The sequence below is a fragment of the Caretta caretta genome, chromosome 1, assembly GCF_965140235.1.
Source record: "Caretta caretta isolate rCarCar2 chromosome 1, rCarCar1.hap1, whole genome shotgun sequence".
Taxonomy (NCBI): domain Eukaryota; kingdom Metazoa; phylum Chordata; order Testudines; family Cheloniidae; genus Caretta; species Caretta caretta.
The window spans coordinates 264,180,701-264,193,598 of NC_134206.1; the positions used below are offsets into that span (position 1 = coordinate 264,180,701).

A 12,898-nucleotide genomic window follows, 5' to 3' on the forward strand; every position below is an offset into this window, starting at 1 on the left:
TTTCTTACAGTGTGGCACACAAAAACTGGAAACAATACTCAAGCTGAAGTTTCTACCAGTGCCAAGTAGAGCAGGACAATCACCTCCTGTACCTCCATACAGTATTCCTGTTAATACACACCAGAATATTTGCCTTTTTCGCAACTGTATCATATTGTTGGCTCATGTTCAATTTATAATCCACCATAATTCCTAGATCCTTTTCTGCAGTACTACTATGTAGCCAGTTATTCCCAATTTTGTATTTATGCATTTGATTTTTCCTTGTTAAGTGTAGTACTTTGTGCCCGTCTTTATTGAATTTCATCTTGTTGATCTCAGACCAGTTCCCCAATTTATCAAGGTCATTTTGTATTCTAATTCTGTAACTAAAGTGCTTGCAACTCCTCCATCTCAGTGTCATCTGCAAATTTTATAAGCATACTCTCCACTCCATTATCCAAGTCACTACATAATCAGGAGAAATTTATTTCTAATAGACCATTTCAATTCCAGATGTTCCACCTGCCCAAGACTTTCTTGTGTTCTTGTTTCAGAGCTTACTTTCCAAAAGCATAAAATACTTTCTGTAGGATGCATTGTAAGGGTTTTTAAGTCACCAAAACTCCCACCACAGTCAATCCAAGAGACACACCTCACCTTTCAAGCCTGCCTGTTCAGCTTGTGTATACATCCCCAAGAGAAAGTAAGTGCATGCTAGGTTCACCCAGACATCAGGGTTGCAACCTGGTTGCTTGGTCAAAGCCTCATACTCCTGAAAGACAGAAGGTTTGAGAGACACTTTCTCTGTGATGACCCAGACATTTGACAGCAAGACAAGCATTATGTAGACCAGAGGTTTCCCAACTTTTCTTATTGCATACCCCCTTCCAAATCTACCAGCTGCCCACATACCCCACCCCATCCCATCCCTTCTCAGCACTGATACTTTATGTGTTCTTCTTAACACTACCTGTCTTTAGCCATCTGTCCATATTTCACTGTTGCATACAGATATAGTTACAGTGCGATGTATACAACTGAAAAAACCTAAAGTTCTGAGCTCAGTTAGACTGAACACTTGCTAGGCAACTGAACCCACACTGTACAGTGACTGGAAGTGAGGGCTCTATTCAACAGTGTTTCTGTATCTGTGTTCTCATTTGTACATCTTGAAGTAAATTAACTACCATATTTTTATATAACAAATTCCCAAGTAAATTAACTACCGTATTTTATATAACAAATTCCCACAGAGTTTTAAAGCTTTGTCTGAGTAGCCTATTACAAAAATGCAATAAATAAAATAATAAATAAAATCCACCATTACACAATTTCTCCCATGTATCCCCCAGAGATGTGTCGCGTACCACCAGGGGTACGCGTACCACAGTTTGGGAACCGCTGATGTAGACAATATTACTCTCCCTTTCTGATACCAGACAAAGTGTTACCAGATGATACAGATCAGCCAATTTGTTCCAAAATACAAAAAGGTAAGTGAGTGGTATGAACTACTTTTGGGACAGGAATTTGAAGGAAATGCAGGAAAGGAGAAAGGAGGTGGTATCGACAATTCAAGATCTGCAGACACTTGCCAAACAAAAAGGACCTGGATGGTGGACTGACAGAAGAGGAGGATGATCCATGGAAGAATGTGACCACAAGGACAAGGCAGAGGAAGAGATTGGCTAGTGGTGGTGAAATTGAGTTAACAGGTTTGCAGCACTGGGGAACAAAGAGGAGAAAACAGGCAGAAGCAAGGGTGGCAAGGAAGAAAAGAAAGGAAGCCAGTCCCTGCAGAAGAGAGGAAGAGATGATGCAGATGCAGACCCAGGAAAAATGAGGATAATTTAGAGCGGACTGTGAGAGAGAACATAAGACAGATTCATACCAACACCAGGAAGAGACAGATCTATGTGATCAGGGACTTTGAATGGATCAACGATGACTATGCTAGGCTGGGTAAGTCACTTAAAGAAGCTCAGGTGCTCTTCAGTGGAATACCTGTCTCTAGAGAAGCATGTAGGAGTGACAAGACAAAGAAGATCAGCAGATAGCTCAAGGATTGGTGGAATGAGGAAGGTTTTGGGATGATCGACCATTGGGAGACATTTACAGAAAGGAGACTTTTCTTGACTGATGAACTTCACTTGAGCAGCTGGGGTATTAACCTTCTGAAATCAAGGCTGCCACAATTGATAAGACAGGCTTAAAATTAGGAGAAGTTGGGAGAAAGTTGAGAAAGACTTGTGAAATTTCCATGCCTGCCTTCACTACGCAGGAGGAGGAAAATCAGTTAAATGAAGATACAGTAAGGGATAAAAATACACCAGAAGGTAAGAGTATGGACAGCAAGAAGAAAAGTACAAATATTGACTGTAGTATGTTAGTGAAAGGACTGTACCTAATCTGGCTAGAAAAATGTGGGAGGGCTGAGAGAAATAACTGACATGGTTGTACAAGAATAGAAGGAATCTGGGCAATAAAATAGAAGAACTGGAACTACTGGTAGATGAGGTCAAACCAGATATTATCGGGATTACAGAAACATGGTGGAATAGTAATCATGATTTGAATACAGGTATAAAAGAGTATGTGCTGTTTAGGAAAGACAGACATAAAGGTAAAGGTGGTGGAGTAGCACTGTACATCAGTGATGCAGTAAACTCTACAGAATTAGGATGTGATAGCATGAACAAAACAGAGTCTGTCTGGGTCAAAATCACTTTGGGGAAGGACTGTCAAAGAGGTTCTATTGGGATAGTGTTCGTGGTCTGCTTATAGACCCCCAGGATTGGACTGAGATATGGTAGAGATCTCTAATATTATTAGGAAAGATAAATACTACAAGGAACAGTGTCATAATGGGAGATTAATTTCCTGGATATAAAATGGAGAATAAATACTACTAATATTGGCAGAGCCCAGATATTCCTGGATGTGATAGATGACAGTTTTCTTCATCTTGTAGTAACTGAACTAACAAGAGGTGATGCAATTTTAGACTTGGTTTTGGTAAGTGATGAGGACATTCTAAAAGAGCTGGTCATAGGAAGTAACCTTGGATCGAGTGATCACAGTTGTTTTATGGAAAGATAATCAAAATCAAGTTGTCAACTATGGATTTTTATTTCAAAAAGGGAAGTCTAGGGAATTAGTTAAATAAGTCACTGAACTTTACTGATACTCAGTTGAATTATGTGAAGATGCTCATCTGTCAGGCGATTGTGGTGTTGGTTTTTTATTACATTCATGGTAGAAAACCCAGATTTGCAGAGGTACATTAATCCGAACATTGTTAAAAGATAGATGGCTAGATTCTGGCTATTCTGAAACTGGTCAGCATACTGACTCCAGAATTCACTAAGTCCCACACCTGGTGCGCCTGGCACAGAGTCCCAGGGTGTTTCTGGGGCAGGCCCAGACCTGGTGCTGTGTCAGGGTCGGGGGAAGCCGCACCGCTGAGTCCATGTCCTGGGGGTGGGGTGGCTGCAGGGTGATCTCCCATCTTCGTGCAACCGGTGGCCTGTGCTCCCCACTGCCATGCTGGAACCTCTGCATTTATTTATGACAAATAAAACTTGCAGAATTTTAATTTTTTGGCGCAGAATGTCCTCAGGAGTAAAAGTTTCATCTGTAGCAAGAACACGCAAAGTGGGAAAGGTCAATATCTTTCCTGTTAAGTCTGTCAGAAAGATTTCAAGATTCCTCTGAAAGGCACACATAGGACAGTCTGGTGAATGATGCAGTGAAGTGTATTTAATTAAGGGTGTATCGCTTCCAAATGTCAAGCAAAACCCTTCTCTTTCTCTGTCATAGAGGGACCTCCATCTATAACAAGCAAGTTTACTTTCTGCAGATTCAAACAATTTTTTTTTTCAAAAAAAGCCTTTTACCTTTTCAAAAATGGTCTCTCTTGTGGTGTAGATTTCTATTGGTATTAAGGACAAAAACTCTTCCTTGAAAATTTCACTATCATAAAAATTTAACTAACAGTGATAGCTGGGCAGTATCACTTAAAATGCTTGATTCATCCCCCGCAAGAGACATGTTTTTTAAATCGGAAAGCAGTCCTGACAGACAATCCTTATAAATTACCTCCAATCTTTACGCTACTGTGGAATCAGAGAGAGAAACTTGCTTCACATGGTTCACAATGTCTTCTTTGTTTTTATCTCTGGCAAAAAGCTCCTCCACCATTTCTGTGTACTTCTTCACAAACTTGGCAGCTAGGAAAGACTTTCTTTTTAGGTGGTACCAACATCTATGAAGAGAAGCAGCCGTTGATTTTTTTCCTGTTCAGTCACTGATGTTGTGAGAATGACATTTGAAGTGTGATATGAAGACTTCAGATTTTCAATTTTGTCACATCTTGCAACACTGCCAGGAGGATAGGACATGTTGAAATTACTGTGTTTTGATTCAAAATGGTGCCTCACATCAGTGACCTTACAGACAGATACAGTAGTTTGGCATATTAAACACAAATGTTTTGCATTTAAATGAGGTGGCATAACAGAAAGAAAATCCGCTGTCCAGTTTAGGTTAAAAGTTCAGTTTCCACTGTTGACTGTGACATTTACTCCTACTCACATTTATTTCTGGCTACATTTCCAACACTAATGAAAAAATGAGTGGCGTCCTAGTTCAATCACAGCCGATGCTATCACATGAAAAAAAGAGTTACTCACCTTCCTGCAACTGTTGTTCTTCAAGATGGGTTGTTCATGTCCATTCCAATCAGGTTTGTGCGCACCGTGTGCATGCCAACCAGAAGATTTTCCCCTTAGCAGCATCCATAGGGTCGGCCTGGGCCCCCCCTGGAATCGTGCCTTCATGGCACCCAATATAGCGCCCTGCCGACCCCCCTCCCCATTAGTTCCTTCTTGTTGGCTGCTCTGATCGAGGGGTAGGAAGGTGGGTATTGGAATGGACATGAATAACACATCTCAAAGAACAACAGTTACAAGAAGGTGAGTAACCATTTTTTCTTCTTCGAGTGCTTGTTCATGTCCATTCGAATCAGGTGACTCACAAGTCAAAGTTCAGGAGGTGGGGTCGGAGTCAACCACTGATTGGGGCACGGCTCGCCCGAAGGCCGCATCGTCTCTGGCCTGTTGTGTGATCACACAGTGCATTGTGAAAGTGTGTATCGAGGACCACGTTGCTGCTCTGCAGATTTCCTGTGTGGGGACCTGTGCCAGGAATGCTGCTGAGGAGGCCTGAGCCCTGGTGGAGCGTGCAGTGATCGGCAAAGCGGGCACCTTCGCCAGGTCGTAACACTCCCGAATGCATGACGTGATCCATGACGAGATGCGTTGGGTTGAGACTGGGAGGCCTTTCATCCTGTCTGCCACCGCTACGAATAAATGGACAGACTTTCGGAATGGCTTAATTCTCTCTATATAGAAGGCCAGCGCTCTGTGGACAACCATTGAGTGAAGCCTTTGTTCCCTACTGCAGGAATGCGGCTTAGGATAGAACACTGGGAGGAAGATGTCATGGTTGGTGTGAAACTGGGAGACAACCTTAAGGAGAAAAGCAGGGTGAGGCCTGAGCTGAACCTTGTCCTTATGAAATACCATGTAAGGGGGCTCAGATGTAAGGGCCCTGACCTCCGACACTCTCCTAGCTGAGGTTATTGCCACCAGCAAGGCCTCCTTGTATGAGAGATAAAGCAGGGAGCACGTCACCAGTAGCTCAAATGGTGGACCCGTACGTCCGGAAAGGACCAGATTAAGGTTCCAAGCTGGGATAGGCTGTTGCGTGTGCGGGTAGAGCTTGAGGAGACCTTTAAGGAAATGACTAACCATAGGGTTTGCGAAGACTGAGTGACCATCTGCGCCTGGATGGAAGGTGGAGATGGTGCCCAAGTGGACCCTTATTGACAACATAAACAGAGCCTGTTGCATAAAATGGAGAGGTAGTCCAGTATAAATGGCACCGAGGCAAGCGTTGGTGACTGATGGTGTTGCTCCAACCAGAGAGAAAACCTCTTCCACTTGGCAAGGTACGTTGTCCTTGTGGAGGGCTTTCTACTGCCAAGGAGAACTTGTCTGACTTGATCAGAACAGGACAGCTTCACCGTGTTTAGCCATGGAGCATCCATGCTGTGAAGTGGAGCGACTCAAGGTTCGGGTGCCGGAGGAGGCCGTGATCCTGCATGATTAGGTCCGGGACAAGTGGTAGGGTGACCGGAGTTGCCACGGACATTTCCAGGAGCGATGTGAACCAGTGCTGGCATGGCCAGGCCGGAGCTATCAATATCACTAGGGCTCAGTCCCTGTGGATCTTAAGGAGCACCTTGTGGACCAACAGAACCAGCAGGAAGGCGTAAAGGAGACGGCCCACCATGGAAGAAGGAAGGCATCCGCAATGGAACCCGGGCTGTGATTCATGAAGGAGCAAAATAGCTGACACTTCCTGTTGCTGCACGAGATGAACAGGTCTATTTGGGGAAAGCCCCAGAGATGGAAAATTGAGCTCACTATGTCCAGCCAAAGGGATCACTCATGGCCATGAAAAAATTGGCTGAGACTGTCCACCAGCTTGTTCTGTATCCCAGGGAGGTATGATGCTTGCAGATATATTGAGTGCTCTACACAGAAGTCCCACAGCATGAGGGCTTCCTGGCACAGGGGAGAGGAGCGTGCACCCACTCCCCCGTTTGTTGATATAAAACATCGCTGTGGTGTTGTCCGTAAGGACTGATACACATCTGCCTGATATGAGGGCTCTGAAAACCTGGCACACCAGGTGCACCGCTCTCAGTTCTCTGACACTGATATGCTGAGCTAGGTCCGCCTGAGACCAGAGACCTTGTGTGCTGAGGTCTCCCAAATGTGCTCCCCATCCCAGATCCGAGGCATCTGTCACTAACAAGAGGAATGGCGAAGGGCACTCCTGCACAAACTACCTGAGGGTTGAGCCACCACAGGAGGGAGTCTAACATTGGACAAGCAGGGTTACAACGCTGTCCAAAGCATCTCGAGCTGGTCGATGAACTGACACTAGCCATGCCTGGAGCAGGCGAAGTCTGAGTCTGGCATGCTGTACTACGTAGGTACAAGCAGCCATATGCCCCAGCAGTTTCAGGCAGCTCCTTACCGTGATCGTAGGTAACTGTCTGAGACCCCGTATGACGTCACCCAGACACCAAAATCTGGCTTCTGGGAGGTATGCCCTTGCTTGAGTTGAGTCTAGCACTGCGCCTATAAAGTCTGTCCTCTGCACCAGGGACAGTGTGGATTTGGCCTCGTTGAGAAGGAGACCTAGTTCAAGGAAGGTCATTCTTATGAACCTGACCTGCTCCTCCACTTGAGATCTGGAGTGGCCTTTGATCAGCCAGTTGTCGAGAGACAGGAAAACCTGTATCTACTGCTTGCACAGGAATGCCGCGACAACTGCCATGCACTTCGTGAAATCTCGAGATGCTGCTGACAGGCCAAAAGGTCGGACAGTAAACTGATAGTGGCTGTTGTTCACCACAAACTTGATGTATCGTCTGTGACATGGAACTATCACTATGTGAAAATATGCATCCTTCAAGTCGAGGGCGGTGTACCAGTCTCCTGGATCCAATGAGGGGATAATGGAGGTCAGGGAGACCATGCAGAACCTGTTTCTTGACAAACTTGTTGAGCTCCTGCAATTCCAGGATGGGTCTGAGGCCACCCTTGGCTTTCGGTATTAGGAAATATCGGGAGTAGAAGCCTTTGCCCCTGAAGAACCTCATCTATTGCTTCCTGTATTAGAAGTTGCTCGTGAGAGGGATCCCTAAAGAGGGATGGGGAAAGGGGGTGGAAGGGCGGGAGAGCACAGAATTGGATGGAATATCCCCTCTCTACCATGCAGAGCACCCAGCGGTTTGAGGTGATAAGGGACCAAGCACGGTAGAAAGGGGATAGACGGGACGAGAAGGTAAGAAGGGATGGATCCAGTCGTGGTACTGATGTGCTGTCCTCAACCGCACCTACAAAAGGGGGGTCTGGGGCCCGGCAGAGGCTTGGGCTGGTTGGAGCTCTGCCCCGAGGATTGCTGCCTCCTTCTACCACTCCTATTCCTCCTATGAGGAGCACCCTGGCAGTTCTGGGGTTGGTAGAACTTGGAGGGAGGCTGTGGCTGGAGATGCCTACACTGAGGGGCTGGTGTATGGAGCCCTGAAGATCTCAGTGTGGCCCTTGAGTCCTTCAGACTATAGAGTCACTTATCTATTTTGTCGCAAAAGAGGGCCGAACCCTCGAAGGGGAATCCAGGTTTGCTGGACCTCGTGGGGCAGACCAGAGACCTGCAACCAGGAGCCCCTTCTCATTACAATCCCCATAGCCATTGTATGTGAGGCCACATCTGCTGCGTCCAATGCCGCCTGTAGGAAGCTCGGGAGATCAGCTTTCCCTCCTCCACTAATGCAGAGAATTCAGTACGAGCGTCCTGTGGCAGGAGCTCTGCAAACGTGTGTGTGTGTGTGTGTTCACAATGGTATGTTGGTTCGTGATGCGGAGTTGTAGTCCCCCATTAGAATAGACCTTCCTGCCAAATAGATAGAGTCTTTTTGCCTCTCTATTCTTAGGGGAGGGGCCCTGGAAGCCCTGGTGCTCTTGCTGATTGGCCACATCAACCATCAGTGAGTCGGGGCGTGAGTGGGTATATAAATGTTCATATCCCTTAGAAGGGACAAAGTACTGCCTTTCATTCCTCTTGGCCATAGGGGTCAGAGAAGCAGGGGTCTGCCCCAGGGTTTTGGTCACCTCAGTGATCCTCTTTATCAAAGTTAAGGCAACCCACGAGGGACCGGAGGGTGTGAGGATCTCCACAACTGTGTCCGATTCCTCCACCACCTCCTCCGCCTGTATGCCCAGGTTCTGGGCAGCACAGTGTAAGAGCTGTTGGAGTGCCCTGTTATCCTCCAGGGCCAGGGCCATCAATGTCTCCGCGACCGCTTCATTTGGGGAGGATGAGGAGGAGAGACCTGGCAGCGGACCTTGCTCACTGCCTTCAATGCTCCGTGGGTCTTGTGGCACTCGGTATTCCACGGTTTGTGGTGCCGGGGAGTTGGAGCCGAAGCCGCCGGCAGTGCTGCTGATGGGAGGGTGTAACAGCGGTGCTGGTGTTTCCGTCAGTGGTGCCACTGCTAGCAGTGCCAACGTTGCCTGTGGGGGAGCGAAGGACGCCAAGGACACCAACGCCGACCTGGACCTTGGGCCCTGGACCTGTCCCTGGTGATAGGCCCAGGGTGTCCAAAAGGGCCACTGTGACAAAGGCTGCGATGGCAGAGGCCACGGTGCCGGGTAGGGATGATGGCTACGACGGGATCTGGACCTCCTGCTCCTATCAGAACGACAAGAGTCCGCCTCCGCGTCTGAGGTCTCCGAGTAGGAGAACCAGGGAGTAGAGGTGCCCTGGCCTGCTGGAGAGCGATACTGAGAGGCCGGAGATCGGTGCAGCTCCCCTGCATGGGTGGGCCATGCTGAGGAGAGGTGCGCCAGGAATGTGGATTGGTGCACCATCAGTGCTGGTTTGCCCCTTGACTGAAAGTGGGGCTGTGCAGTCACCAGCAACTTGTCCCTTCTCTGCGGGGAGGACGGCACCATGAGGCACATAAGGTCCTTAGCCACTTCCAGCTCCCATCCATACCGGAGGCATTTGAAGTGGTCACCTTGATGTTCCGGGGACCGTGAGGGGTTCGGACTCAACTGAACCCCAGACAGGGCAGGAGTCTGAGAAACCCTAGAGGGCTGGAGGGACAAGGCAGTCTGGTTCGAGGTGCTCATCGATGCCACAGGTCTCTTGGACTTTAGAGGGGGTGACTGACCCCACTCTGGCCTTTTCTTCTTTAGTGGCACTGGGGACTGAAAGTGGTGCCGCACTGAAGACTGCTTTTTATTGGCGGAGCCATGGTGGTGCTGAGGGGCCTTAGGGTCCTTGTTCGGTGCCGGAGCACTGCAGACCAACGATCAAGTACTCGGCGTGGGTTCTGCGGACCCAGGGTTGGAATGTGGCCAGAGTGCCGCTTCCATCAGCAGGATCTTAAGTCTCTGCTCCCCGTCTTTAAGGGTCCTAGGTCGAAAACCCTTGCAGATCTTCCATTTGTCCTTTTGGTGGCTCTCCTCAAGGCACCGCAGACAAGAAGAGTGTGGGTCCCTCTTGGGCAAAAACTTGCCACAGTCCTCACAGAGTTTGAACCCTGGGGAACCGCGCATATCCCAGAGGTGGGGAAGATGTTGTTGGGGGGAGGGGGGAAGGAACTTCCCAAACAAAACTCAATTACAACTATTTCTAACTAACTATTTACACTATTGTACAATTAACTAAAGAGGACACTGCCAAACAACTTGCAAGCAAGAGCGAGCTATTTTCCAGCTAGCCGTCACTAGCGGTAAGAAGGAACTCAGGGGATGGGGGGTCGGCAGGGCGCTATATTGGGCACCATGAAGGCACGACCCCAGGGGGCGCACAGGCCGACCCTACAGACACAGCTAAGGGAAAAATCTTCCGGCTGGCGTTCACGTGGCGCGCACACACCTGATTGGAATGGACATGAACGAGCACTCGAAGAAGAACTTAAGATCCAGTAAGCAGTGCTTAATTTGTGCCAGGGCTTGCTAGGGCTGAGCCACAGCACCTCTAGGCTTGGCAGTTGATAGCCCGGGCACCTCTGGCCTCTGGCCAGCAACCGCTGTTCTCTGGCCTCCCAGCTCTGAAGGCAGAGCCACCGCTATTGCCACTCTTCTGCTCTGCCGCTGGCGGTCGCACTACCTTCAGAGCTAGCTGCCCGGCCAGCACCTGCCACTCTCTGGCCACCCAGCTCTGAAGGCAGCACTGCTGACAGCGGCAGTGCAGAAGCAAGGGTAACAATACAACACACCATGCCACCCTTACTTTGTGCTGCTGCTTGCACCAGTTCTGCCTTCAGAGCTTGGCACCCAGCCAGCAGCTGCTGCTCTCCAGCTGCCCAGCCAATGCTTAGTTTGTGCTGGGGCTTGCCAGGGCTGTGCCCTGGTACCTCTTTCATTACAAATTAAGTACTGCTGGTAAGTTACTCACTAAGGCAGTCATAGGCAAATGATTGGCAGAGCATCACAGTTCATGAATTTAATAATAAACATTTTTTTCAAGTGAGCTGGTGGGTCACATTTGGCCCACAGGCTGCCTACTGAGTATCACTGACTTAAACGTGTAGGAGGCTTTGAGTTTTTGTACAGCTGATCTAATGAAATTATCAGCAATTTGCATCCCAAGCTAGGGGAATGGGGATGGGGAGAAAAAAACCTTGTGGGGAAAGGCTCCAGACCCAGTTGGATGAATAATCACCTCTAAAAGGTTTTTAGGAGTAAGCAGAGAGCCTATAGGTAATTCAAAAAGGGACTGATCAGCAAAGAAGACTACATCTTGGAGGTTAGAAAATGTAGTAATAAAGTGAGAATTGCTAAAAGTCAACATGGATTAGCTCTTCCCAAGGAAATTAAAATAAATCAGAGGTTTTTTAGTTATATAATTAAAAAGAGGATGAGGTTGGGCTGCTATGCAATGTGAATGGAGACAAGATTAAAGATAATCTAGGAATGGCCCAAAGATTAAAACAAATGCTTTGCCTACATTTTCAATATGGATGATAAAATGGAACATAGGCATGAAGGCAGGACAGCTGATGGAAGTGAGTGTACAGAAATACAGATTACCACAGGTGGAAGAAAAACTTAAACAGCTTAATACGCTCAAATGGAAGAGACTGGATAATTTCCAACTCTGAATACTGAAAGAACTGACATATGAGATAAGTAATCCGGTATCAAGGATTTTTAATAAATCTATTTGGGGTAGTTTTGTATGACTGGAGAATAGCTAATGACGTACCTATATTTAAGAAAGTTAAAAACATGATCCAGGCTACTACAGACCTGTTAGTCTAAGTTCAGTAGTACACAAGGCTTTAGAACAAACTGTGAAGGCAAGAATAATTAAATTTATGGAGGTAAACGGAAGAGGGAAGCTGTAATTTAACATGGGTTTACCAAAGGCCGATGATGCCAGATTAACCGACTTTTCCTTCTTTGAGAAGAAAACTGATTTTTTAGATAAGGGAAATGGAGTAGATCCAATATACTTGGACTCCAGTAAAGCTCTGACATGATACCACACAGGAAATTATTAGTTAAATTACAGAAGATGGGGATTAGTACAAGAAATGTAAAATGGATAAGGAACTGGCTAAAGGGGAGAAGGCAACAAGTTGTGCTGAAATTATCAGACTGGAGTGCAGTTACTAGTGGAGTTCCTCAAGGACTGCTCTTTGGATCAATCTTATCCAATGCTGGGGCCATGGCACAAAAAGTAGGAGTGTGTTAATGAAATTTGCTGATGATACAAAGTTGGGAGGCATCGTCAATGCAGAGGTGGAACGGCATGTTATACAGGAAGATCTAGATGACCTTGAAGACTGGCGTAATAGAAGTGGTATGAAATTCAATAGTACAAAATACAAGGTCATGCACTTAGGGTTTAAGTATTTCTGCCACAAGCTGTGGCCTCATCAGTTGGAACTGAGGTGGGAGACCTGGGTGTGCTGGTAGATCATAGGATGACTCTGAGCCACCAATGTGATGTAACTGCGAAAAAGAAAAATACTAGGATATATCAGATGATGACAGTGGCCAGGATGTGGGCAGTTGAAGCAGGACTCCCACCTAGTGGTCAGAGCAGGAATCAATATCCAGGAATCGGAAGCCAGGTGCCCAAGCCCAAGGTCACAGCTGGAGTCAGGAGCCATGAGTACAAGTCCAGGGTCGGAACCAGGTTATCTGGAGTGAGGCAAGGCAGGAGCAGGGCTGGAACAAGGCAGGAGCTATCACAGCCATGGGCAAATGCTTTGAGCAGCCGCTGAATTGCGGCTACTGCTGGGCCTAAAATCCAGCCTTCT

General features: G+C 47.2%; 1 protein-coding gene across 2 annotated transcripts in view; it reads right to left on the bottom strand.

Moving 5' to 3' along the window:
* Positions 1 to 12,898, bottom strand: part of IFT56 (intraflagellar transport 56) — an 83,046-nt gene that overhangs the window by 64,406 nt on the left and 5,742 nt on the right. Inside the window, exon 4 of one of the 2 annotated variants that reach the window (XM_048835326.2) lies at positions 640 to 754. The exons of the other annotated variant lie outside the window; for it this stretch is intronic. Within the exon in view, the coding sequence (XP_048691283.1) occupies positions 640 to 754 (115 nt within the window). The remainder of the gene's footprint in view (positions 1 to 639; positions 755 to 12,898) is intronic. 2 annotated transcript variants of the gene reach the window in all.